General features: G+C 53.3%; 1 protein-coding gene across 3 annotated transcripts in view; it reads left to right on the plus strand.

The window, feature by feature from the left end:
* The first annotated feature begins 1,313 nt into the window (after positions 1 to 1,313).
* SLC6A20 (solute carrier family 6 member 20) overlaps positions 1,314 to 26,829 on the plus strand; it is a 55,981-nt gene continuing 30,465 nt past the window's right edge. Inside the window, exons 1-6 of one of the 3 annotated variants that reach the window (XM_070360416.1) lie at positions 1,314 to 1,569; positions 13,358 to 13,498; positions 15,135 to 15,226; positions 19,022 to 19,249; positions 24,615 to 24,725; positions 25,556 to 25,797. In XM_070360416.1, coding sequence (XP_070216517.1) covers positions 1,449 to 1,569; positions 13,358 to 13,498; positions 15,135 to 15,226; positions 19,022 to 19,249; positions 24,615 to 24,725; positions 25,556 to 25,797 — 935 coding nt within the window. In that variant the 5' untranslated portion in view covers positions 1,314 to 1,448. Of the gene's footprint in view, positions 1,570 to 6,715; positions 6,824 to 13,357; positions 13,499 to 15,134; positions 15,227 to 19,021; positions 19,250 to 24,614; positions 24,726 to 25,555; positions 25,798 to 26,829 lie in introns of those variants that run through there. The other 2 variants (XM_070360414.1, XM_070360415.1) reach the window with 2 other exon arrangements.

Genomic DNA, 26,829 nt, shown 5'->3' on the forward strand with positions numbered 1-26,829 from the left:
AAGAATTTGTTCTGCTTTGGTTTTTGGAGGTAGGAAGGTTGAAGACAGGTAATATGTCTAAGGAGCCCCTACCTTCCTCACGACACCCCACTTTCTCTTCTGCCACCAGCCAGGGGCAAGTCTAACCAGAGACTGAGGCGCAATGGTGATTTCCTTTTGGCATCACATAAGATTTCCACTGGCAACTCTGCTTTTTGTCTCTCTAATTTTACTTATCAAGTATTTTCTTAACTGTTACTATATACCAAATGGACTGTTTAAAGTATGTAATTATTATTTAGTGTATTACCTGTTCATTTATTCAGCCTATAATAACGGCTTCTTTATTGAGCACTTAGTATGTGCCAGATAATAAGCTAAATTGTTAATTCTCACATTAACCCATGGAAAGGGGAATATATTTGTTCGCACTATAGATAAGGAAACAGAGGCTCAGAAAGGTTAAATGCCTTGTTCAAGGTCACAGCCAAGTCAGAGGCTTTGAATCAGAACTGAGATTCAAAGCCAGATCCTGCATTATTCCAAAGCACCCAACTTAGTTGTTGCTAGGGACCTCCTTAAACCCAATCACCTTGAGAGACTGACAGAAACAGGAGGCTTCTTAGGTCCAGACCTGAGGCTAGGGAATCGGAATCTCTGGCCCCAGGAGTAGAATGTCCCACAGTGGTGGTGGGAAACCTGGTCCAGCCTCATCTCTCCTCGGAGCCATACTCGTGGCCCCGCACACAGTAGGCACACAGCCTGTCTGTAGATGGAAGCAGATGGCTGCGTGGGCCACTCCCGGTCCGCTGGGGAGGTGGGGGAGCCCCTCACTTTTTCCTGGTCCCTGAACAAATATAAGCCCCCTCCTCCGGGAAGCCCTCCTTGACCACCCCAGCGCCCCACCCCCACCCCCACCCCGGAACTGCTGACCCCTTTGCTTTGCCTTAGTTGCCCTCCTTGTGCGTTTCTGTCTTAAATATGGAGTAAGATAAACCATATGGAGTTATCCTTTCTGGGGGTAAAACCTGGTTGAAAACGGGCTCTTTCGTCCAGTCCATTGAAGCAATTCCCTTTACCAGAGTGTCAGCTCCAGGAGGGCTGGGGGCTATCTGTCGTTCACAGCCCCATCCACAAAGAGTGGCACACAGGTGGCCACGCTGTAAATAGCCCCTCCCCGGAGCTCGCAGCCGAGACACCAGCCCCCGCGTGGAACCGGAGGGGCCGGGGCGCCTCCCTGTTCGGCGCAGTGTCGGGCGCCTTCCCTGCCGCGGCGGCCCGGCGGCGGGGTGGGGCTCGCCGTCACCCATTTACTAGCCTCGCCCCTCCGACGGGCGCGCCGTTAATGAGATTAGCAATTAAAAAGCCGGCGAGAGGCAGAGGCGTGGGGCCATCCCCTGGCCAAGCCGGGCGGTACGGCGCTCCTGGCGGCCGCGCACCCACCGCGCCGCGCGCCGAGCCCGGGGGCCATGGAGAAAACGCGGCCGCTGTGGGCCACCCCGCTGCAGTTCGTGTTCGCCTGCATCTCGTACGCCGTGGGCCTGGGCAACGTGTGGCGCTTCCCCTACCTGTGCCAGATGTACGGCGGAGGTGAGTGCCGGCGCCCGGGCTGCGCCCACCCCGCCAGACCGGCGCGCGCCCCTTCCGAGCCGGGGGGCCCGGGCGCGCTGGGCTTGGTCCCGTGTTGCGTGCCAGGAAACTGAGGCTCAGAGAGCGAAGCGATTTGCCCAGAATCACGGAGCCCGGAATTGGACCTAGGACATCCCAGTCCACAGCTGGAGCCCTTTTCCAGAGCTCCCTCCCGAGCCCTCTGGGGCTGCCAAGCGCCCCCCCAGCATCCCTGTCACCCCTGTCGGTCAGGCTGCCGCGCTAGGAGCAGTAGGAGCCGTCAGGGACACTCTTTTCCTCCCTCCGGAGCAGTGGCAATGATCTGACTGCTAGTGTGTAAACCTCACGTTTAAGTGTAAAAAGTGAGCAGGAAATTGTGTTGTTTAACAGAAACTCGTTATACAACTTTCAGATCCGAAGCATATTCCTGGCAGCATGACTTGAAACTCAGGATAAAATGATCCTGAGCTAGGCTTTTTTTTTTTTTTTTTTTAAACTTTTTAATCACAAGATTAATTTGGGTTTGGAACCACAGTAGGCAGGAAGGCTAATCACTCTATTTCAGTTTAGTTCGTTTGTTTTCTGCAAAATTTCCCTCATGTCGCAGGGCATCCCAGCCTTTCACTGGACAGCCGCACACCCACATAGCATTCCCCCGCCTTGCAGGGAGCTGGACGCACCTTCCAGGACCTGCCAAGGAGCCTCTGACAAGGCCAAGTGCATTTTTGGGAGGCAAGGTGGCAATAGGGATTGAAGTCTCAGCATTAAAAAAGTTTTTGAAGTATTCCATTTCTAGAACTTTACCTAAGTAAAATCGTTCTGAGAGAAGGCAGACACCAGAAGGATAGCCTCCGTCTTTAAATAAGAGCAAGACGTTGGAGACTTCCTAAGCCCTCAATTAAAGGGGACTGCTTCCAAAAAAAAAGGGGGGGGGCGGGGACTGCTTCCATGCGTTATGGGACCTGCACGCCACGCACGGTGCTCTTGGAAGCCATTAAGATGGTGTTTTCAAAAAAAGTATTTGAGTATTGTTTCACGTCATAGATTAAACAGAGGGAGGGAAGTCAGATTCGAATCTGTATAAAATGCTATGCTATGCTAAGTCACTTCAGTCGTGTCCGACTCTGTATGACCCCATAGACGGCAGTCCACCAGGCTCCCCCATCCCTGGGATCCTCCAGGCAAGAACACTGGAGTGGGTTGCCATTTCCTTCTCCAATGCAGGAAAGTGAATGAGTGCTCTTAATTATGTTTGAAACAATGCAGAAAAAAGGGAATGAGCAAAAACATAGCGAAGAGAATAAAACAACAGATATCTCTGGGTGGTTTTTGCTGACCTCGTACTGTGTGTGCGTGTGTGGTGTCTTGTATAATCAACATGAGCTGTTTTTTTCACAATAAAGGACAATGAAAGATGTTAGGTCAAAGGATTTACCAAATTTAAGACATTTAAGAAGACTAAGACTAAAACACTGCTCCATCAGTCACTCTCACCCCCAACTCCCAGCTCAAAAAAAAGAAAAAAAAAACTTGACAAAAGGTTGTACAGGTTTTTTAATATAGTGCAATCTTAACCCTCTGACTCCTTTTTAAATTTGAAAGACATGTATATTATATATCATAATTATGTGAAGTGCATGGGTTCTCATATGCTATAACAGCTTGATAATTGACTTTTGAAAGCTGTCAGGATGAGATTTCCACATCATTCTGTGTTCAGCACACCTACCCGCAGTACCTGTATCCTGGCTACACGTTTCCCAAACATCAGGTCAGGTGAGCTGTACTGTCAGGGCTGTTTAATCCCTTGTTGCTAACAACACCATCACCTGGATAGTCTGCAGGTAGACACGGGTAGGGAGGGGTAGTTCTGAGGTAGAACATAATTGACCCTGGACCGACATGGGGGTGAAGGCACCCATCCTCTGTGCTGTGGAAAATCCCCATATAACTTACAGCCTGCTCTTTGTATCCATATTTCCTCTAGATCCACGGTTCAGCCAAATGGGGATTATATAGTATTATTGGATTTACTATTGAAAAAAGTGTGCATATAAGTGGGTTCATGCCGTTAAATCAGGGTGGTTTAAGGGTCAACGGTGTATATAAGTTGCTGGGGAGATGGTAAGACCTTCAACACGCAGGAAAAGAAGGAAGAAATCTTGTACCTGGTACAGAGTCCACTTAAGCTGATAGGTGGACAGGTTGATGGATGGGTGATGGTTGAGCAGAGAATGGATACTGGAGAAAGGATGGATTAGGGGGTGGGGGAGTGGATGGATGAATGGATGGATCTAGGGTGGACAGATGTAGCTTAGTTGGGTGGCATCCTCTCAGTCATGTGTCTGCAGATCAAGGACCAAAGAGTTTATCCTATCTCACTGAGCATGTGACCACCCAGCACCTACCCCTGTTCTCACCTCATCTTCCAGCACGCTCTCCAGTTATCCTGAACAGCTCTTTGTTTACTGAACACTCACTCTGCCTGCACACTTTGCTCAAGCTACTCGTCCACCTGGACATTAGCCTGGGGCACTCCCAGCACTTGGTCTGAAGGACTACACTTTGTTCTAGAGTTTCTCCCCCGTCTCTGTGAAGTGGTGGCGTCAAAGGCGGTGCCCAGTCAATGTCTGTTGAATGAAGAAGGCAGGTCTGCGAGGAAAAGCTGCCGAGTTTGGGAGGTGGGGGAGTGGGGGGCTTTCCTGAGCCTCTCACTGCCCAGTGATGTCACCTACAATCAGTGTATTTACACTCCCATCCTGTACCTGACTGCTAACCAACCACATCATGAAAAGCTCTAGTGGGGTGTCTAACTTCCCTCCACACAGAGCCCTGGCTTCCACCACCCCTACCCCCCACCCTCCAGCCAACAAAGAGCTTGTTTATAAACTGCACAGCCAGGCCATGCCCAAACACTCCCCGGAATAAAAAGGATTAGGGTCCCGCTCCTCTCGTCAGGCTCTGCCCGTGACCAGGGAGGCTGGTTTCCTGGCTGCTCTGCGGGCCGGGGGGCACGAGGAATGTTAATTCTGAAGATTACAGGCCAGCTGCTGGCCCAGAGCAAAGGAAAGGCAGCGGAAGGGACTGGTTGCAGTCTGTGCTCCGCGAGGCCAGCAGGCCTTGGCGGCTGTGCCAAAGTCTAAGGCCGTGGTGTTCGGGAAGAAGTCAGGATACAAACGTGTTGCATCCTAACGTGTGGAAAATGAGTGCACCCACGGTTGACTTTTATATAAATTTTCTCTTCCTCGATGGCTCAGCGGGTAAAGAATCTGCCTGCAGTCCAGGAGACACAGGACACACGGGCTCAATCCCTGGGTGGGGAAGACCCCCTGGAGGAGGGCATGGGAGTTCCACTGCAGGATTCTTGCCTGGAGAATCCCATGGACAAAGGAGCCTGGCGAGCTACAGTCCCTGGGCTCGCAGAGTCGGACGCAACTGAGCGTGCGCTCAGATCATGGAGGAATAACCGGTTCTGTGGCTGATGGAAAGGTGGATTATTTTTTCCCCCTAAATTTTCTCTATATGATATTTACCCTTTACGGGGAGGGGGGCAGTTAGGGGACACCTGACTCGGAAGTAAGATGATGGGACTTTTCCTCAAAGCCCCTCCTGCTCCTCCCTGGTACTTAGATCTTTGCATCTCGGATTTGCCCACGAAGCTTCTTGATGAACTACTGGCCCCACCCTTAGAGATTCTGACATGGAGACCTGGGGGAGAGGGCAAACTGCATTCCACACTTTAGAGGAATCCCACCCCACCAGGCTACTAGCTGCTGGGAGCCAGGCACTGGGGCTCCATTCATGTAGTGCTGGCTTTGGAAGGAGGAGCAGGACTTAATTTATAGTGTTTGCTGGTGTGTGATGTAAACACCCACACAATGGCCGGGTTCAGACGGCAAGTGTGGTGTCCAGTGTAGTGTGGGGTTTGAGGAGACGTGCAGCTCTCAACAGCTGGTGTGAGCGGGCCCCGGCACGCCTGGAGCTACAGCCCTCTGGGCAGCACTCAGCCTGGGACTGAGCCGCACTGGGTCAGTCCACAGACGGACAGGCGGACGGCACGACCACTGCTCCCTTGTACTGTGTGTGCGTGTGTGTGCGTGCGTGTGTGTGTGTGTGCTCACGCACTCAGTCTCTGGATCTTGATGTTTCTGCAGTGCTCCTGGATGGAGCAGAATCCGGAGTTTCAGAGGCTGTAAAGTGTCAAGCACAATTTGGCAAGTAAGCTTGAGATGCTGGGTCCCAGGCGTCAGGAAATGTGGCCAGGCGGTCCCTTGAGAGAACACGTCTGTGGCTCATCCTGGGGATTCTGGGTTCAGTCCCAGTAACAACCAAGCTCTTGGGCTCCCAACACGTGCTGGGCACCTGGAAGGGGGACACAGGGAACTGCACAGAGATGCCAGCAGAGTTAGCCTGGGGTTAAGCTGGGCCCAAAATAGGGAAGAACCTTTGTATTCTAGCACAAGTTAATCACTAAAGGGATGTTGCCTAAAGCTTGAATTATACATAATGAGCCATCTCTGGGAACCCTGGCTCCCAGGGTAAGACGCATCAAGCTAAAATAGCTTTATTTAGCTCACGGGAAGGACTGTCCAGGTGGCTCAGTGGTAAAAAAAATTTACCTGCCGATGCAGGAGACCCAGGAGACGGGGGTTCGATCCATGGGTCAGGAAGATCCCCTGGAGGAGGAAATGGCAACCCACTCCAGTAGTCCTGCCTGGAGCATCCCCTGGACAGAGGAGCCTGGCGGGCTATGATCCTTGGAGTTGCAAAGAGTCGGACACAACTGAGCGACTGAGCACTCACGGCTCAGAAACATCCTGGTGAGGCCACGAGTGAACTGGCTGCATTGCTCTCCCCCCATGCCCCCAATCAGGCTGACCGGAAGCAGGAAATGCTTGGCTTTACGCCCTCCCCCTTACTATAAAAGAGCCTGATTTCTTACTCTCAGCTTTGAGTCCGCCATCTTCTCAGTCTGCTAGCTTTCCAACTAGAGTTGCTATTCCTTGCCCCAGCAACTCATGTTTCCATTAATTGGCCCGTCATTCAGTCAGGAGCACAAACTTGGAGTAAGTAACAGATTTGGGGGAATGTTTGAGTAAGGCCCTAGCAGCCCTCAGGACCGCTCGTTCTGTGCACCTGGGCTTCAAAAGTCTCCGAAGGAGCACTGGCTTCTCCAGTGCTTGGCGTTTGGAGCTAGGAATTGATATCTGGGATCCGATGGATTTCATATAGTAAGGTAAATCACTCTGGTGTGTACAGCCGGAAACTTTATTTCCTTTGGGTGTGGGGCTTTTTCTTCAAAATAAGGCAAGTTGTAATGTATTTGAGTGGGCTACCCTGTTGGAGACAGGAAAGAGTTGCTGGACTTTTACCTGGTTCGTTTGATTCTTTGTTTTCTGTTCTTTTGTACAGATTTATTTTTTGGCTGCACTGCATCTTCGTTGCTGTGCTCAGGCTCTCGTTGCGAGCGCGGGCTCCAGGGCACGTGGGATCTTCTTGGACCTGGAACCCGTGTCCCCTGCATGGCAGGCGGGTTCTTTACCCTGGGACCACCTGCTTTCTCGGATGTTAGCATGTGTATGGGCCGTCTATATTTTGTCTTGAATTTCTGTCTTTAAAATGGGAAATGTTTCAACTGTCCCTAAAGAAAGCCCTCTGAGGCGTGTTTTGGGTGAGTGATCTGATTCCAGCTGTGCGTGGAAGGTGATTTCACTGTAACCCCGAGTGGCCACGGTACCTGTTAGGGTCTCCTCCCCAGGGGGCTCCAGCGGGGTGCCCCAGGGGCCTTGTGCACCAGGCACTGCCGCCCTTGCTGTGTTAGTGACGTCGCCTGTGGCCTCCTGCGTTGTTGGCATATGCAAAACCCCAAGACCAAACTGGAGGTTTATTTAGGATTTTCTGATTGTCTTTAGGGTTTTTTGTTTCATTTTGTTTGGCCCTGTTCCTCCACTTACAGCCAAATCAATTTGATGATACTTAAAATACTTAATGATGTCACATGGAGGAGAGTAATAGAAAAGAAAGAAACAAAAACCTCCTCTTATCCCAGGGATAATAGAAAGGTTCTGCTTGGTTCCTAAAATCACCAAATGCCCCAGCCCAGCATTCAGCCTGGTTGTTTGATACCAAAAGGCACCCTTTTGTAGTTAGAGATAATCCATTGCTATTTATGGTCTTAGGGTGGCTGTTCTGTGAAGAATGGGGGGGAAATGGTGACATTCTCTACATGCAAGCGTTTGTGCTATTACATCAGAGAAAATAAGAAAAAGATGATAAGGAAAGTGAGGACAGGTTGCTGCAAACCTTAACTCCTCCAGCTGAGCCCAGGACAGCCCCTCCTTCAAGGGATCAACCAGAAAACCCCGTGTGAGCGCTGGGACGCCGGGACCCGGTCTGGTATCACCATCTAAGACCCGACAGGCACCAGTTGGGGCCAGAAGCCACTCCCGGGACAGGGCAACTTGGTTACCCCGTCGTCTCCTGGGGGCCTCAATGCCAACCACCTGCTGGCTAGGTTCGGATGAGTTTATTTGGAAAGATTGTGACCCCCTTACAAGGAGGCTGTCCTACAGCTGAACCCACTTAGCAGTATCATAGCTGAACCAATTGGGTCCCAACGAGGGAGGCCTGCTCTTATTCAAACGTTGCTTCTCAGTACGTCCTAGCCGGGCTTTGAAAAGCGGACCCAAAGCAAAAGAGTCTGAACAAAATTCAAGCAATTCAACAAAAACCAGTGAAGACCCTTCTAAATTTTTGGAAAAGATTTATCAGGCCTATAGACATTATACTAATACAGATCCTGAGGCCCCTGAAAATATAAGAACGGTAAACTTGACCTTTTTTTGGCGGGGGTTAGGGAATACCTTACAGCAGAAGAAAGTTGCAAAAATTAGTGCGTTTGGAATGAACCTCCTCAGTCGGTAGATGTTGCTTCCTAAAAGGGTTCAGCAGGGAACAGCAACAGAAGAAAGAAAAGACAAAATGAAATGCCACTTTTTTGGAAGTGGCACTGGATTCCGTCAGAGATGAATAACTCAAAGAGTTTAAAACCTTGGGCACTATACTAAGCTCTCCACGAGTTTGCCTCCAAGAGGTCTGCCTGTCCAATGAAGTAAATGGTCATTTCATTGTAACTGGAGACGTGTCAACCTGTTTAATTTTGTCCAAGTAAAAAGTCACAGCTAACACGGTTTCCTCACGCTTCTGTCAGTGGCTGGGCGCTTCTCTTCCAGGCTCATCAGGCCTGGCTCACACAGCTACATTTGCTGGTGGGTCAGCTGGGGTGGAAGGCCCCCCACGTGTTGGCAGTTGGTGTCGCGTTGGCTGGACCCCTTGGCTGTCCTTCGTGTGGCCCCTCATCCCCAGGTGGCCTGTGCGTGGTGGCCTCAGGGCTGGGCTCCAAAAGGATGAGGCTGGAGCTGGAAGGCATCTTGAGGTCTGGGCTCTGTAACCATCATGGTGCCCCCTTCCCCACATTCTAGTGGACAAAGTAAGTCCCAGGGCCTCTGCCCAGACCCACGGGTGGAAATAGACTCCGCGTCTCTGCAGGAGCGGCCAAGAGCACGCCTGTGGCGGTGGGGGGTGGTGGTTAGTCTCCCACTTTTGCCCCATTGACATGCAGGGGAGCAGGCTCACCAGCCTCAGGCCTCTGTTAGCTTATCTCTGATGCCAGGCTCTCCTCATACAGAGCCTGGGTCAGAACTCTTATATAAAAGGAGTTTGAGGAATAGTCCAGTTGGAAGAGGGTTTGCTGAGTGGGCTTGTACTCAAACTGATCACAAAACAAAATTCTTTTATTGAGATTTTTTTGCATACAGAAAAATCAACATTTTTTGGTGAACAGTTACATGAATTTTGACCAGTGCAGGCAGCTGTGTTATCGGCACCACAATCATGCCCCGAGTAGTCCGCCCCTCCTCACTCCAGTCAGCCCCCGAAGCCACAGCTTTTTCCCTATAGTTTTGCCTGTTTCAGAATGTCGTATGAATGGAATCACACAGTATGTCGCATCTTTTGAATCTGGTATCTTCCACTTAGCATAATGCTTTTGAGATTCTCCCATGTTGCTGCTTGGGAGAGCTTGTTTTTTTTTTAATTGGCTGAGTACCATTTCCTTATATAGATACACCAGGATTTATTTATCCATGCACTCACTGAAGGACAGTTAGATTGTTTCTAGTTTATGACAGCTGTGAATACAGACCCTGTAAATGTCAGTGTATAGGCTTTTGTGTGAATGTAAGTTTTCATTTCTCTGGAGTCAATACCCAGGAGTGGGATTTCTGGGTCATACGGTAAATGTGTGCTGAACTTTAGAAGCAGCTGCCAAGCTGCTTTCTAGAGTGGCTGAACCATCTTACATTCCCACTAGCGATGTATGGGAATTCGCAAATCCTCGTCAGCACTTGGAATCGTCAGCATTTCCTGTTGCCGGCATTCTGTTCGGTGTATGCTGACATCTCATGAAGGGTCAAAAATGCATTCTCCTAACAAACACCACTTATGTATTGTCTTCAGTGAAATGTCTTCATTTTTGTACATTTCTGAACGTGTTTTCTCATTTCTGAGTTTTTATTAATATATATTCTGGATATGAAGAAACGCGGATGTCTTTGTCAGATGTGTTTCCCTGATGCTTTCTCCCAGTTCGTAGCTTGTCGGTTTGTTTTCCAGAATTCTTTCATGAAGCACAGTTTTAAAATGAAGCCCAATATCTTACCAACATTTATCAATATTTTCTTTCACAAAAAGTTTTTCTGATGTTGTATCTAAGAAATCTAGGCCTAACCCAAGGTCAGAAAGACTTTCTCTTGTGTTTTCTTCTAGAAGTTTTATAGTTTTAGGTTGTCCGTTTGGTCAGTGGTCCGTTTTAAGGGCCTTTTTTTGGGGGGTGAGCGGTGTATAGAATGTGAGACATGGGTTGAGGTTCACTTTTTCTGCATATGGATGGATTGTTCCAGCATCATTTGCTGAGACAGTGGTTGTAGACAGATCCACTTGGGACTGTGTGTCTGTTGGATGGTTGGGTGATGGGAGAGGATAGTAAAACCCACCGCAGGAAGGGCAGGGCTGCAGAGCCCTCATATCCCCATCTGGGCGCCAGGCCTTGAAGTTCCGACCTTCCCACGGACAGTGGACCATCAGGCAGGGCCTGTGAGAGAGAAGAACGTTCTGTGGACCTTGCCAGGCCTCCCGTGGTTACTGTTTAACATCTTGGGTGAAATGAAGCTTTTCTTACAACCACTGAAGGCTGCTCCAGGCAGGCTGTATCAGCACAGCCTGTACGGATGGTGTCTGTTGGGCGCGAGCCCCCCGCGGCCTCTCGGACTCCTTGCTGTTGAGAGGAGCCGGTGAGATGCTGAAGCCCGGCGAGGGCCTGGCAGAGTCCAGAGATGAGGGGGCAGGATTTGCCGTCGCCCTGATGTGAGCAGGGAGTTCGGAGCTGGGTGTGCAGAGCCCGCTGGCGTGCGGCCTGCTCTGGTGAGCACACGCTCGCACCTTTCTCTCCGAGGTGAGAGGGTCGGGCGGGGGTGGGCGGGGCTCTGCATGGCCTTGGTGCCAGCCGCCTCCTTCTGGGATTTCTCTCCCGAGGAGATAAACGCACGGACCAGGCTTTGCTTACGGTGGCAGAAGACGGCAACAGCCTAAGCGTCCAGGGCCCGATGAGGACTTGTGGGCACGTTGTCCTAGTGGAATGTACACGCTGTGGTCCAGAGAGTGGTCGTGAGAGAAGCGTGGGCTACGGGACAGCACGAGTGTGCGGTGGCGGCTCTAAAAGGAAGCCTGTTGGCCGGGTTGGGCCTTAGTAGCTGCGCGCGGCATCCTGGGTTGCGGGACGCAGAATCTTTTTCTTACGGCCCACGGGCTCAGTTGCCCCGCGGCATGTGGGGTCCTAGTTCCCTGACCAGGGAGTGAACCCGAGGACCCTGCATTGGAAGGCGGGTTCTTCACCACTGAACCACCAGGCCAGTCCCCAAGGGAGCATTTTTGTGAGTATTAGATGTGTCTGTGAACATATGTATTCTGTTTACCTTGATACTTCCAGAGCCAGTTCCTTGTGTAAGCAGCCCTTAATCCCTGCAGCTGTAGGGTCAGGGTTTTCTTTCACTCAGAGTCCTGCCCTCCTCTCCCAGCGAACGTTGTTTCAGGTCCACTGACAAGGAGCCAGGAGCTGGGGGAGAGGTGTCCGAGGGCATCTGGAGGAGGAAACGGGACCAACAGCAGAAACAGTGGGGCGGCTGGGCCGGGGCCCCCCTCCAGCAGGCTGCCAGCCCCTTTCCATGTGTCTGCGGGTGGGGGGCTCCTTTCTTGGCTCTGTTCACTCCCCCTGCTCCCCACCATCACCAAGGGTCCGCGTCTGCAGATGGCGCCTGGGGAACCAGTGGCTCAAATCTGCACTAGTCACAGTGGTGGTGGTGTGCAGTCGCTCAGTCGAGTCTGACTCGGTGCGACCCCGTGGACTGGAGCCCACTAGGCTCCTCTGTCCATGGGATTTCCCAGGCAAGAATACTGGGGTGGGTTGCCATTTCCTTCTCCAGGGGATCACCCCGACCCAGGGATAGAACCTGCATCTCCTGCATTGCAGACAATTCTTTACCACTGAGCCACTTGGTAACCTGTTATTAAAATGAAAATTTAGGACAAGGGCCACTGTATAAAATGGACATATATACAACAGAAGTGCTCCTTCAAGGGAGGCGGTGGCCTGGGTTCTGTCTACTGGGGAGCCCTTGTCTCCACACATACCTATCAAGCCCCGGCCTTGTCTCTGAAGACATAGGCCCTGCGGAGTACCTGTGGTTCTTGACAATCATAAGGCCACTGAAATTTTTCTGCCTGGGTGACCCCTCGTGGGCAGGAAGCAGGGCTGCTATTCTCCTATCCTCCGCACACTCAGCTCGGGGCCTGGCCCAGACTAAGTGTTCAGTGAGGCACCTGTTTAGGGTAACACCCGCTGTGGGGCACCATGCGGGCCCCGTGAAAAGCCCAAGGGAAGTACGTGGAGGTGGGTGGCTGTCTGGCCGGATCGAGGGGCGATGTTCAGAACAGTTAACCACTCAGCGGCCTGGGCTCTGACCAGCCATTAGCTGCTTTAGTAGAAATGGAATCGGGGCTTCTGGCAGAGGGGCGGGGGCAGCTGAGGCACTGAAGGCGCTCAAGGGTCTTGGGACGGGGCACTTTACCACGCAGGATGGAAGTATTTAGAGACATTAAGGACTGATGTGGGTGGCACGGTGAGTCAAAAGGTAAAAGGATAGAAGGATGGGTGGATGGAAGGACAGACGAGTGGACAGGTGGAGGGATGGATTCTGGGGAAAAGGGAAAATTCAGGAATGGATGGATGGGGCTTCCCTGGTGGGTCTCTGGTAAAGAATCCAATGCAGGAGACATGGGTTCGATCCCTGATCCAGGAAGATCCCACATGCCACAGAGCAACTAAGCCCCTATGCCGTGACTACTGAACCTGACTCTAGCGCCCCGGGGAACCACAGCTACTAAAGGCTTCTCACTGCAGCTGGAGAGTAGCCCCCACTAGCTGCAACCAGAGAAAGCCCGCGTGCAGCAACGAAGACCAAAAGTAAACGAAGACCACAGCCAAAAGTAAACAATATATTTTAAAACTGTGTTTAAGAACGGATGGATGAAGGGAAAGTTAGGAGAAGGAAGTGGCGAGTAGAATGTGGGGGGGTGGTGGAGAGGAAGGGTGTGTGTGGGGGTCCCCGGGCGGAGCCCCGGGTGACGGCCCAGCTTTGTCTCTGCCCGCCTGCAGGGAGCTTCCTGGTGCCCTACATCATCATGCTGGTCGTGGAGGGCATGCCGCTGCTGTACCTGGAGCTGGCGGTGGGGCAGCGCATGCGCCAGGGCAGCATCGGGGCCTGGAGGACCGTCAGCCCCTACCTCAGCGGCGTCGGTAAGTGGGCACCCCTCAGTCCCCTCTGGAACAGGGAAGTAGGGCTTCCCTGGTGACTCCACAGCACAGAATCTGCCTGCCAACTCAGGAGATGTGGGTTCCATCCCTGGGTTGAAAATACCTGCTGGAGGAGAAAATGCAACCCACTCCGGTATTTGCCAAGACTCGGACACCACTGAGCGATTTAACTCATGCTACTTATGGCTTGCCAGTGTTCTTGCCTGAAAAGTCCCATGGACAGAGAAGCCTGGCTGGCTACCATCCAGAGGGTCTCAAAGAGTCAGACGAGGGGGCGGTTCCACTGGATGTGTGAGGCCTGGACAGCTGTACACACACATAAGAAAGAAATGCCCAAGACAAGACACTGTAACCCAGTGTCTGGGCCCTGCCACCGGCCGCTGCGGGACCACGGGCTCCTGCTAATTACTGACGTCTCCCCCCATCAGCGAGCACCAGTGCTAGGCACTGGCCTGTGTGAGTTTGAGCTCACGAATCGTCATCACACCAGAGGGCTTGTGGGGTGCTGCTAATATCCCCGGTGCATGGAAGTAGGGGCCCAGTGAGTAGCAAGAGGGGTACTGCCTTCCCTCTCGCCTCCTGAGTTACTTTGAGCCAGTGTCTGGGGTGCCCTCGTGGGATCTTTGTCTGCCCAGCGCGGCCCTCGTGTGCCAGGCTCCCCTGGGAGCAGGACGAACTTTGGCCAGCAGTGGCCACGGTCTGTTCTGCTCACCTCTCCCACACCCACACCCACACACACATACAGGCAGAAAGGGGAACAGGAAAACACAGGAAAGTTTCAGGAACAGGACACTTGTGAACTGGCACATAACTTCATCTCAGGTGCAGAAGAAGTGTGTCCAGAGGCCTCACACATCCAAGCGGAACTGCCCCCTCGTCTTGAACGGCTGTTAATTTTTAACATAGAGGTGTGTGGTTTTAGGATGGGCCCAAGCCGTCAATCACAGAGGGCTCCTCCGAGGCAGCGTTTGCGGCCTAATAGGAAAAACACCAGATGTGGGTGCCAGCTGGGGATGCTGGTGAATGTTTACCAGCCAGCTCTGCAAGGCGGGGTGGGGTAGGGAAGGCCCGAGGAGAGGTCCCGGAGCAGGGGCTCGGCCCGGAGGCGTGCACTGGCTCTCCAGACCCCCACACTCTGCTCCGGGTCCCCCGGCACCCCGACTGGTTCCCCGCAGGTCTGCTCAGCTCAGGGGCAGCCCCGTCCCCTCCACGCCTGACACTGCTCCCAGCCTGCTCCCCACCACCACCGAGCAGGGTGTGGCGCCAGCGACCCCGCTGTAGGCAGGCCGAGGAGCGGGCAGCTGTGACGTCTGGCATCAGTGACACGAGGCGCGAATCCCAGCTCCACTGCTTCATAGTGGCGTGGCCTCGGGGAAGTGCTGTGTTGGCTTCCCCTCTGCGAAGTGGGCCTGAGGTCGCGCTGCAGTTGTCAGGCCCCTAGAAGAGCGCCACCGGCTTCACGGCCCAGGAGGCGGGGAGGGCGGCAGAAGGCGAGACCGACCCTTAGAGGGCGCTCGCGGGTGCCAGGCCCCACAGCTGGCCCTGCCGTGGCGAGCGGGCCCTGCGGGAGTGTCCTGGCTCCGGGCGCTCCTCAGGGCCCCGCGTCCTGTCTCCGCAGGCGTGGCCAGCGTGGTGGTGTCCTTCTTCCTTTGCATGTACTACAACGTGGTCAACGCCTGGGCCTTCTGGTACCTCTTCCACTCCTTCCAGGTGAGCGGCCGCGGGCGGCAGCAGGGCCCAGGGGGCGGGGGCGAGGGGCGCCGGCCTCAAGGGCGCCGCGCCAGGCCAGGGGCGGCCAGGCACCCCGGACCGAGCAGAGGGCTTCCAAGCCAGGGATCTGTGGACCCCTGCTGTTGTGTGCAATGTGTGCCTACATTTTGGGGGAGCAGGCCCCCAGATCTCATCAGGCGCTGTCTGAAGGATGTGACCCCCTCCAGAATATCAAGACCCGCTGCCTGCTGGGCCGGGGGAACCTGTAGGGACAGCTGATGGGGACGGCCCCCCACTGAGCGTGACCGTGTGCCCCGCCCCCCCACCTCCTGCCTCTCATCACGTGTCCTCCCAGGTTTCTGACCCCAGCCGGGTCCCTTGTTGTGTTTGCAAAAGTTCTAGAAGAACCACCTGAAGATGCGCATTTGAAACACGCATTTCTGACTGTAGCCCTAGGTGATGCTCACTGTAGAAAATGTGGAAGGGACTGGGGCTTGTGGCGAAGAGAGGACCCTAATTCCACACCAAGAGGGGGTGGGTCTTAGTGTCCAAAGCTTCCCCTCGTGGCCTGTGTCCGCATCTTTTCCTCAGAGTCTGTCTGTCCGCTCCCAGGGCCCCTCTTCATGCGGCCTCCTGCACCTCAGCCTCTTCCCAGACGGGGAAAGATGGGGAGACAGGAGCCCCCTGGGGGGATGCCTGCCCCTTTGCCACTGAGCCAGGCCTTCACGAGCCAGACCCTGTCTGCAAGGTCAGAAGCTATGTGGGCCTGGTCGTGGACTCGGAACTGACCCCAGCTTGTGAGGCCAGTCTCTGGAGCATTTGAGTACACCCTTGAATCTTTGGGGCCCTGAGAAATGCTTGGGTGAATATTCGACCTCAATAGTCAAGGGCTGGCATCCTTCTCAGAAGATGCTATATCCACATCCAGCGATAGCTTTCCACTCTGCCCCACCCAGGTCATCTGGTTGGAAAATGCCCTGACAGGACGGACTCTGCCCTGAGCTCACCTGTGCCTGCCTTCCTCCCCCTGGCTCAGCCTAAGTTCCATGAAGACTAATCGCAACCGTGCCCCTCCTCCACCTTCTGGGTGGCAGCGGGGCAGCCTCTCTGCTCTCCTGCCTAGGGACCATTCCCTTCCTCCATGCTGGGCTGCCATGTGTGGCTGGGCAGGCTGTGCGCTGCACGATGCCATTCCAACTGCGGCGTTGTCATGCACGCTGCAGGCATTATATGTAGGCATCCTGAAGGCCGTTTTCCCAAAGTGGAAGCATTGTGTGAACAAATCAAGATGATTTGACCATTTTCCAAAGGCAAAAATAAACTATATAAAATAAGGGGGTACCATTCTCTAACCCTCAGAAGTGTCAAAGTCACGGATTCCTGGAAATTACTTGGCCATTCATTCCGGCCCTCACAGGTCCATGTGCCTCTCCCGCATCCCTCTGCCGTGAGGCTGCCTCCATGGTCCCGAGGAATGACCGTGCCTCCAGCTGCAGACACTCACTCACACTTGCTCCGGGCCAGCTAGCGCCACCAGCACTTTAGAACTATGCCCTTGTGTAATCACAACCACACCCTGCGATACTGATGCCCCAGGTTCCAGAGGGGCGAAGTTGGAAGGCTGGATGCAGCAGCCTGGCCGTGGGGTCTGTGCTCTGGTCCAACCAAGTCGGGCTTTCCAGCTTTTCCCCGTGGGAGTTCCAGGCTAATAAGCATGTGAATGCAGGGATCTCGGCCTGCTCACCTAGTGATTCAGGGGGAGAGAGGCTGGGTGCTGAGAAGTGGTCAGTCTAAGTCCTTCCATGCTTAAAGCTTCTCCATGCTGGCTGCGAGCTGGAATCACCTGGGGGAGCTTTTAAAACTCAGACCCAGGCCCCACCCAGACCAGTGAAACCTGAGTCACTGCCGATGCAGCCTGGGTGTCAGAGTTTTTAAAGCCTCCCTTCCTCTGAGTGATTTAAGTCATGTTTGTGTAGCCAAGGTTGGCGACCAGGCTGTGCTGAACAACAATGAATGGACGCAGTCAGTCCCCCCTAGGCCAGGCGGACCCAGGGGGGCTGTGGTCTGGGCTTCAGGTCCACAGGGACCCCCCGCCTGATGGGGGCGCAGTCCCGGCTGTCACTCCACTTTGGTTTGCTCCACGCGGCCTTTCTCTCCACCAGTCCGCCTCGCTCAGCAGTCCAGCCCGAGGGTCTGTGCAGGGTGCTGGTCCACGAGGGTGAAAGTAAAAGCTGCAAGGCCTCGGATGTGAGGCCAGGAGGTCATGCAGCCTCACGTTGCCTCCTGTTGGTCAGACCTGGACACAGGTCAGCCCGGGTCACGGGCAGGGGCAGAGGGCACCGCCTCTCAAGGGGAGTTGCTGGTGGTCACCTTTGGAAGCATTTTAGGTCAAAGCTAGAAACCGGCTTGGAGGGGTCGTTTTCTGCCAGGGGTCCCAGCAGCACAGGGGCCTAAGCACTTTCCAGGTGACAGACGTGGGCTCCAGCTCCTTACCAGCAGAGTGGCCCTAGCCCATCAGGTAATGCTGTTGGGGCTCATTTCTGTTTCCTGTGAAATATAGGGGTTGAACCCATTGGGGTTAGACTTGCTTCTGTCAGCGGGGAGTTTTTATCTAATGAAATCTGATCCACGTGGGGCTGGTTTTTGGCAGAGCAGAGGTGGGACCCTAACCCCCCTCCCTCCCCCACTCAGTTCAGCACTTCTCTTTAGCTCTTGGCCTTGGGTCATGTTCATCATACCTGCACCATCTCAGTTCAGTTCAGTCTCTCAGTTGTGTCCAACTCTTTGCGACCCCATGAACCGCAACACGCCAGGCCTCCCTGTCCATCACCAACTCCCGGAGTTCACCCAACCCTCTGCACCATTTAGGCACTCTGGTTTCTAAGGGAGAGAGAACCCAGCTGGAACTAGCTGATGCAGAAGAAGCCCTTCCTGGCTCTACCTGCAAAGTCCAGGAGTGGAACTGCTTCAGGTGTAGCTTGACTCAGGCTTAACAGGAGTCATCAGTACCTGCTCGTCTGTCTTAGATACAGAAGAAGGCTGCGGTGGGAACAAACCGCAGTCCCCTCGAACTTCCAGACACAGTGACTGTTAGGAAATGCCCGTCTCCACCCAGGTAGCAAGGACAGGACCCAAGTCTTATTCCTGCTGGGCCTTGCTAGGGGCTTGTGGAAATAAAGACCACCCAGATGAGAGCAAGCAGAGGCTATTTATCCGGAGTTTGTTACGACGAGGGAGTCCCATCACTTGCATGTGACAGAGACTCCAGGGCAGGCAGAGGACTGGGGAATTGTGTTGGGTGTGTGACTGGTTAGGCAGGGGGTCTCTGGCTTTTTCTTCTTGGTCCTGAGTTGGAGGGAACACAGGTTCAGAAAGCTGCAGTCAGTGACCAAGTCCTGACCGCTCCTAGCTGATGACTGCAGGTGCTGCGGTTTGGGTTCCTGGGCTGGAGGCTACAGAGGTTGTTGGTCAGAGTTCATTTGTCATAGACAATCTGGCCATTGTCCCTTTGATTCGATCTCTCCCACCCAGCATAGAGCCGAGATGTTTTCAGCAGACACCCACGGGATTGGTGGGAGTGTGGGGCCCCTGCCCGCCTGTCCCTCTGCCCAAGCCCCACCTGTGCCCGGGGTGGGGGACAGCCTTTGGCTCCTGGTCTGCCTTCAGGAGCTCCTGCCCTTTGGGGACCAGTGACCTCTTCCAAGAGCCTCCCCTCAGGGTCGCCTCCCGTCCTCCCACCCCGACCTTTGGCCTCCACCCGCACCTCTGAGTGTAATGTTTCTTTTGACCCCGCAGGACCCCCTGCCGTGGTCCGTGTGCCCACTGAATGGCAACCGCACCGGCTACATCGAGGAGTGTGAGAAGGCCTCGTCCACGCAGTACTTCTGGTACCGGAAGACCCTCAACATCTCGCCATCCATCCAGGAGAGCGGGGCGGTGCAGTGGGAGCCGGCGCTGTGCCTCATCCTGGCCTGGCTGGTGGTGTACCTGTGCATCCTGCGGGGCACCGAGTCCACTGGCAAGGTAGGACTTGGGGGGTTAGTGCCCCGGGCAGCGGCGAGGCCGCCTCCGCAGCCGGCACTGGGGAGGAGGGGCGGACGGCGATGCTGGCTCGCGTCTAGCCACTGGAGACGGCCAGCAGTCCTGGAAGTCACAGCCCTGAATCTCGAAATGAGGGCCTCCCCTGTTCCCGGAAAGATGAGCATGTCTGTCCCAGTCCCCCGCCCGAACCACCCAGGGGAGCCAGGCAGCTCGACCTAGTTTTCCTCTCTCTGAAAACTTGTCACGTCGACGTCGTCCCCAACACACACTGCACTCAGCCTCAGCCGCACCGCCGGGAGAGCTCCTAGAACTTGGGTCCGACCCTCAGAGCTTCCGAGACGGTCTGTGTGGGGTTCCCCTGGGCACTGGGACTTTCAAAGCTCTCCAGCTGACCCGAGTGAGCAGCTGAGTCTCAGAACCTTTGGTCTAAGCTGCTTTCCGTGACCTAGAGAGCTGTCGGGCCTGATTAGAAACCTCATCTCTTTGGTGTGTCCCTAAGTTTGTGGTCCTGCCAGAGCGAGGACGTTTCTTTGATCCACTCCGTGTAGAACGTTTTCCTGGAGGGGTTCCCTCACCTCCCGTCTCTCTCCAGCTGCAGCAGATGCTCTGGATGCGCGTGTGCCCCCCTCACGCTCAGTCACGCCTCGCAGTCCATCCGTTGTGGGTGGGACATGCCCGTTGTTTCAGTCTTCAGTCCTTCCCAATAGATCTCGCTGTCCACTCACCTGAGGTTTTCAGAGGTGAAGTCCTGCCCAAGGGCACCGAGTAGAGAGGGCAGAGCCAGGCAGACCCTGCTTTGCCCCAGAAACTCCCCATCATTTTTGATCGAACACCTCCTGCTGGCCCACACTTTTCAGGACTCAATCAAGCCCAGCTTTTCCCTTCTGAAGGCCATACGAGTTCACCTGGCCCCTCCTGGCCAGCCCGGTCACCTTCTCCAGCCCGCCTTGTGTCTCTAACACTGGCTGGTCTGTTTATGCTGTTAGTCTTAGCGTGGCGCCGTCCTCGCTGTAGCCTGTGGCATCTTTTGATGCGGTGTGCGCGCCTCTCTCCGGCTGTGGCGTGTGGTCTCAGGAGGTGTGGTGTGCTGGTTTACTTGCCCCACAGCACATGGGATCCTAGTTCTCTAACCAGGGATCAGACCCCTGTCCCCTGCACCAGAAGGCGGATCCGAGACCACCGGACCACCAGGGTAGTCCCCCCCACTGTGTGTTTCTTGAGGCATCGAGACCAGAGCTACCCACAGTATTTTAGGTGTCCAGTGACACCCCAGTACCGTGTCTAGTAGGTTATCTTCTTTCGGTTTCCGGGGCCCCGTGATGGCCAGCATCTTAGTCCCAATAACCCCCATCTCACCATCAAAAAGCTGAGATTCTACAGCAACTCACTCTGTCCCATCTTGAAGTTTGGAGGATATTTTATGCTCAGAAAAAAGGTTTCACCAATGGCCTCTGCCAAATTATCATGAACATGGTCCAGAAGATCCAAGGGCAGTATCTGCAAATGTGGAGATTCAGTGTTCAGTTCAGTCGCTCAGTCATGTCCGACTTTGCGACCCCATGAACCGCAGCTTGCCAGGCCTCCCTGTCCATCACCAGCTCCTGGAGTCCAGCCAAACCCATGTCCATCAAGTCGGTGATGCCATCCAACCATCTCATCCTCTGTTGTCCCCTTCTCCTCCTGCCTTCAATCTTTCCTAGCATCAGGGTCTTTTCAAATGAGTCAGCTCTTTGTATCTGGTGGCCAAAATATTGGAGTTTCAGCGATGAGGCCATCCCTTTTCCAGATCACTGAGAAACTTGCTAAATGAGGACACGTCATGACAGGAAGACTGACTATTTCCTCGGCTTAAGCTACGCCCCCCTCCGTGACAAAAGTGCCCAACAGTTGTTAGTTTATGGTGTACAGCAAAGTGATTCAGTTGTGGGTATTCTTTTCATATTCTTTTCCTTTATGGTTTATTACAGGATATTTAGTGCATCCTGCGCTAGACAATAGTGAAAGGTTGTTGTTGAATCACGCGAATACACCGGGATTCTTGGCCCCCGGAGGAGAAGAATTCAATCAGGGGCCAGAGACGAGGCTTGATTGCTCAGAGCTTTTGTGTAATAAAGTTTTATTAAAGTATAAAGGAGATAGAGAAAGCTTCTGACATAGGCATCAGAAGAGGGTAGAAAGAGTACCCCCTTGCTAGTGTTAACAATGAAGTTATATAATCCAAAGAATATCTGGAGGTTGTAAAGACCTCACCAGACCTACTCCCATAATTTACATTTTAAGATAACACTGTCCTCAGGCAAGATACATCCTTGTAAAGACCAGGTCTACTCCCATAATTAACATTTTAAGATAACAGAAGGTTGAATCCAAAGACTGTCCTTAGGCAGGATACATTATTGTTATATAATCCTAAGGAATGTGGAGAAAGAAAAATAGTTTGTCCTTTCTTCCTCCTTGAGAATTCCAGAGCCCTCTCTCCTTGGGCACCCCTAGACTCCCTATCAACCTGCCTAGGAAATGACTCTCTCAATGGGACCTTGCTGTTTATCCATTATATGTATATATGTTTTATAGTTTGCATCGGCTAATCCCAGACTCCAGTCCAAGCCCCCCACCCCCTTTTCCTTAGCAACCACAAATCTGTTCTCTGTTTTGTAGCTATGTTCATTTCTGTCATATTTTGGATTCCACATGTAAGTGATATCATATGGTACTTGTCATTCTGACTGACTTCAGTTAGTACAACTTGTGGGCCCATCCGTGTCACTGCAGATGGCATGATTTCATTCTCTTTATGGCTGAGTCGGAGAAGGCAGTGGCACCCCACTCCAGTCCTCTTGCCTGGAAAATCCCATGGACGGAGGAGCCCGGTAGGCTGCAGTCCATAGGGTCGCTGAGAGTCTGACACGACTTCACTTTCACTTTTCACTTTCATGCATTGGAGAAGGAAATGGCAACCCACTCCAGTGTTCTTGCCTGGAGAATCCCAGGGATGGTGGAGCCTGAAGTGACTTGGTAGCAGTAGCAGCAGCATGGCTGAGTAATAGTCCATTGCTTACGTATATCACATCTTCTTTATTCATCTGTTGACGGACATTCAGGCTGTCCCCATGTCTTGTCTGTCATGAATAGCGCTGCTGTGAACGTTAAGGGTGCATGTATCTTTTTTTACTTTTAGTTTTGTCTGAGTATATGCCCAGGAGTGGGACTGCTGGGTCATATGGCAACTCTAGTTTTCGGAGGCTTTCTCTAGTGGCTGTGCCATCTTACATTCCCACCAACAGTGTGGGAGGGCTCCCTTTTCTGCACACTCTCTCCAGCATTTGCTATTTGTAGACTTTTTTTAATGACGGCCACTCTGACCAGTGTGAGGCGATGCCTCATTGTAGTTTTGATTTGTCTAGTGACTAGCGACGTTGAACATCTTTTCATGTGCCCATTGTCCATCTGAGTGTCTTTGGGGAAATGTCTCTTTAGGGCTTCTGCCCATCTTTGGATTGGGTTGTGTTTTTTTTTGTTTTTTGTTGTAGCTGTTACTGAGTCATAGGAGCTCCAACAGCTCTATTTATGGGGGTGAATTTTGTTAAACCCTGGGTGCTGTATGTTGGCTTTCTTTGTTGGACTCTGCTTTCTTCCCCTCCCAGGTTTGTTTTCAGATTATTCACAAACGGTTTTTCCAAGTAGTTTAGCCTGGATCACACATCCAGCAATCCTTCTAGCTTCTCTGACTGGGGAGAGGTGAGCCAGCCTGGTCTCGACTGAAGAGAGCTCTCCAGGAAACGTGCCGACCTGAGGGGGACCAAGGTCACCAAACCTTGCTGACCTTGGGGGCGACCAAGGCCTGGCTCCGTGTGTCCCCCGAGTGCCCCTGGTTACAGACAGTGGTCACCCCTTCCCTGTTGTCTCTTGATTTCCTTCAGCTCACTGGCCAGATGCCCTCTCTTTCCACTTTCCCGTTCCCATCTTGAACCTGGTTTATCTTCGTGTAATCTCATGTGGCTGTATTACTCATCTCAAGTTACAATATCCTCACTTAAGAAGCAATCATAGAAGACACACCTGACTTTTGCCTGCTGTCCCCAGGGTGACAGGGCAGAGCACCACTCAGGTATCCTTGGAAATTCTTGGGAAGATAGTGCCACACCTCAGTGGGAGTGGAGGGCCGGGTGCAGCTGGACTTGAGTCACCAGCTCTGGTTCTCACAGGGGGACCCAAACATGACGGGAACTGCTTTTACTTAAAAAAAAAGAAAAAAAGAAAGAAAAGAAACAAACCCAAAACAATTCCCCCCCCGCAGCCACAGAAGATAACCACGCAGACAAAAAAATGTGCACAGTGTTGGAAAAGGGGCTCTGCTGCACATACAAGTTGATCTGCAGAAAAACTAATTCCAGCCCCGTGTGGGCATCCGTGCACTCGAAGGCCTCTATTGTAAGACTTTGTGGAAACACTGCGCAGTGTGGAAAAGCTACCATGAAAGTCAAAGATAAAACATCAGTGAACCCATGACATACGTCAGCAGGGAAAGAACTGGTTGACAAAAAACATCCCACTGATATGCGCCTTTAAAGCCCAGGGAAGGCCTCTCTCACCTTCTGAGGTGGCCCACACTCTATGTGGGGTGTGCTTCCCTCTGAGTACATCTACTTTGTACCTTAAAGAAAAAGCCCGTGGAAGTGAGGCCTTTCATGAAAACCGTTGCATTGCTATTGTATTTTTCACAGGAACACCAGATGACACTGCTTTTCCTTTATACACTCATGGCCAAGCTTGTCTCGGGCCCCAGTCCTGGGGGTGCCTGACCTTCCTCCAAGCTCCTGGGTTTTTTTTGCCTTTCAGAGATGATATAAATCCTGTGTGACTGCTTCCTGCTCTGCCTGGGCCATGAGGAAGCTCAGATCAGTCTGGCTCAGAATCTGGGTAGCACCTCACCTCTTCTGTGAGCCGCCTTTTCCTCAGGGCGCATCTTCCTGGATTGCCCACATTTTCTTTTTACACGGATATCTCATGATGTATTCCTGTGGGCAGCCTCGAGTCCTTTCTGGAATAAGGTTGAGTTGCAGGGAGGCTGGAAGACAGAGCTTTCCAGGACCTGTTCCTCTTCTCCACTGAACAGGAGATTTCCTGGGGGTCACACGCATGGGCATCCATGTCCACCACCCAGTTCCCCAAACTCAGAACCCGTGTCTGACCAAGAACCACAATACCTTCCCAGCTGTCGGTCACCCAAACAGCCAAGATGGTGCTGTGGCGTTCCGTGGGGGTGGCGGGTCTGCCTTCCTTGGGCCTAAGGGCCCTGTGGTCCCCGCTTCTCCAGGGAGCTGACTCTGTGCTCTGGGGCCCACAGGTGGTGTACTTCACTGCATTGCTGCCCTACTGTGTGCTCATCATCTACCTGGTCAGGGGCCTCACGCTCCATGGAGCCACCAATGGCCTGGCATACATGTTCACTCCCAAGGTATGGGCTGGAGGGGAGGGGCCCCAAGGGTACCCCCATTCATTCCCCCACCTTCCAGGACGGGTGGAAGGGTGAGACCAAGCGGGAGTGGAGCAGTCGTGAGCCCGCCAGGCAGTGAGGGTCGTGGCTTCCCTGTCCTCAGCCAGGGAGCCCCCACGCCTGTGAATGCTGTGGCGTGACCCTGTGGTCCACCTTCATGCTCATCCTCCCTGCCCCCAACCTCTGCTGCCCCAGTCTCACCCCAAACCCTCCACTCCAGCTGCGGACCAAGTTGTTCACCAGGAGCATCCCTGCAGTCAGCTCACCCTCCTGCTCGCACTTCTAAGCACCCCTTTCCCTATGGGGGTGAACCCACACACGGCAGGGCCCCTCATGATCCTGTTGAGAGAGCCCCTGTTGCCTTTGGGACGCGACAGTCATTTAGCAAGTCTGGTCCCTGGAAACAGTGACTGGAGCAGCACTGCCCCTAACGTCAGTGCCGGGGCACACGTCAGCCTTGGGCACCAGCACCTCCATTTCTGGAGGCCGAGACCCATGCAGTGCGTGGGTCATGGATCAGGGGCTCAATTCCTTTGAGAACTATTTTATCTGACACCGTCTCCTCTGGGTAAGAGGCAGTGGGGGCTGTGACATGAGGATGTGTTTTATCCGCTGAGAACCTGGCCCTGCCAGGTTCGAGCCTCAGGCCTGCCCTGGCTGGCTCTGTGCCGCAGGCCAGTTCCTTCCCCTCTCTGGGTCCCCGCCCCCTGCTGGTCTGAGAGCCTGGGGTTCCCACCTGGGGTTCACCCACGCTGTTCCCACTGGCTTTCCCCCCCAACCGCTCCCCACAGATGGAGCAGTTGGCCAACCCCAAGGCCTGGATCAACGCAGCCACCCAGATCTTCTTCTCACTCGGCCTGGGGTTCGGCAGCCTCATCGCCTTTGCCAGCTACAACGAGCCCTCCAACAACTGCCAGAAGCACGCCATCATCGTGTCCATCATCAACAGCTCCACCTCCATCTTTGCCAGCATCGTCACCTTCTCCATCTATGGCTTCAAGGCCACCTTCAACTACGAGAGCTGCTTGAACAAGTAAGCCTGGGCCACCTGGTGGGCCCCAGGCCTCAAGGGGGCCAGTGAGCCTGCACGGGCCTGAGCTGAAGGGCCTCTGAGAAGAGGCAGAGCCCGGAAATCAAGGGGTATTTTGATACCCCTTGGGGCAAAGGGCACTGTCTTTGCCACCCTCGATCCAGGGTTCAAATCAGAACCACTGGCATCTGCCTGAGGGGATGAGGGCAGTTTTGTGTATTCAGAGCACTTAGCACCAAAGGGCATTCAACACATGGGAAACCAGCTTCTTCTGCCCCATCTCCCCCACCTCAGAGGTAACCAAGAGCTCCCCAGCTGAGCCGTGGAGCCTGCAGAATCTTTCTGGTGCCCCCTTACCCAAAACAAGAAACATCATCCAGAAGCTATGCTGGCCAGTACAGCAGTCCCTAGCCACAAGGGCTATTTACAAATTTAAGTGTAAATTGGTTTAACACTAGCTAAAATTTTGTTTTGTTGTTGTTGTTCAGTGGGTAAGTCGTATCTGACTTTGCCACCCCATGGACTGCAGCACACCAGGCTTCCCTGTTGTCCACTGTCTCCCAGAGTTTGCTCAAACTCATGTCCATTGAGTCAGTGATGCCACCCAACCATCTCATCATCTGTCACCCCCTTTTCCTGCCTTCAATCTTGCCCAGCATCAGGGTCTTTTCCAGTGAGTCAGCTCTTCGCATCAGGTGGCCAGAGTATTGGAGCTTCAGCATCAGTCCTTCCAATGAATATTCAGGGTCGATGTCCTTTTAGGATTGACTGGTTTAATCTTTTGCTGTCCAGGGCACTCTCAAGAACCTTCTCCAGCACCACAGTTCAAAAGCATCCATTCTTGATTTAAGATTGGTCTCCATCTCGGCGTAAGGTAGTTGAAATCAGCCTCTCAGCGGCTCTAGCCTCATTCGAGTACTCAGTGGCCACGTGTGGCGAGTGGGTACGAGATTGGAGAGCACTCAAGTAGAACTTGCCCATCATCGCTGGAGGTTCTCTGACAATGCTGATCCTGAGGTTAAAATAGCCCACCCA

Source organism: Bos mutus, chromosome 22, assembly GCF_027580195.1.
Source record: "Bos mutus isolate GX-2022 chromosome 22, NWIPB_WYAK_1.1, whole genome shotgun sequence".
In the NCBI taxonomy this organism is placed as follows: domain Eukaryota; kingdom Metazoa; phylum Chordata; class Mammalia; order Artiodactyla; family Bovidae; genus Bos; species Bos mutus.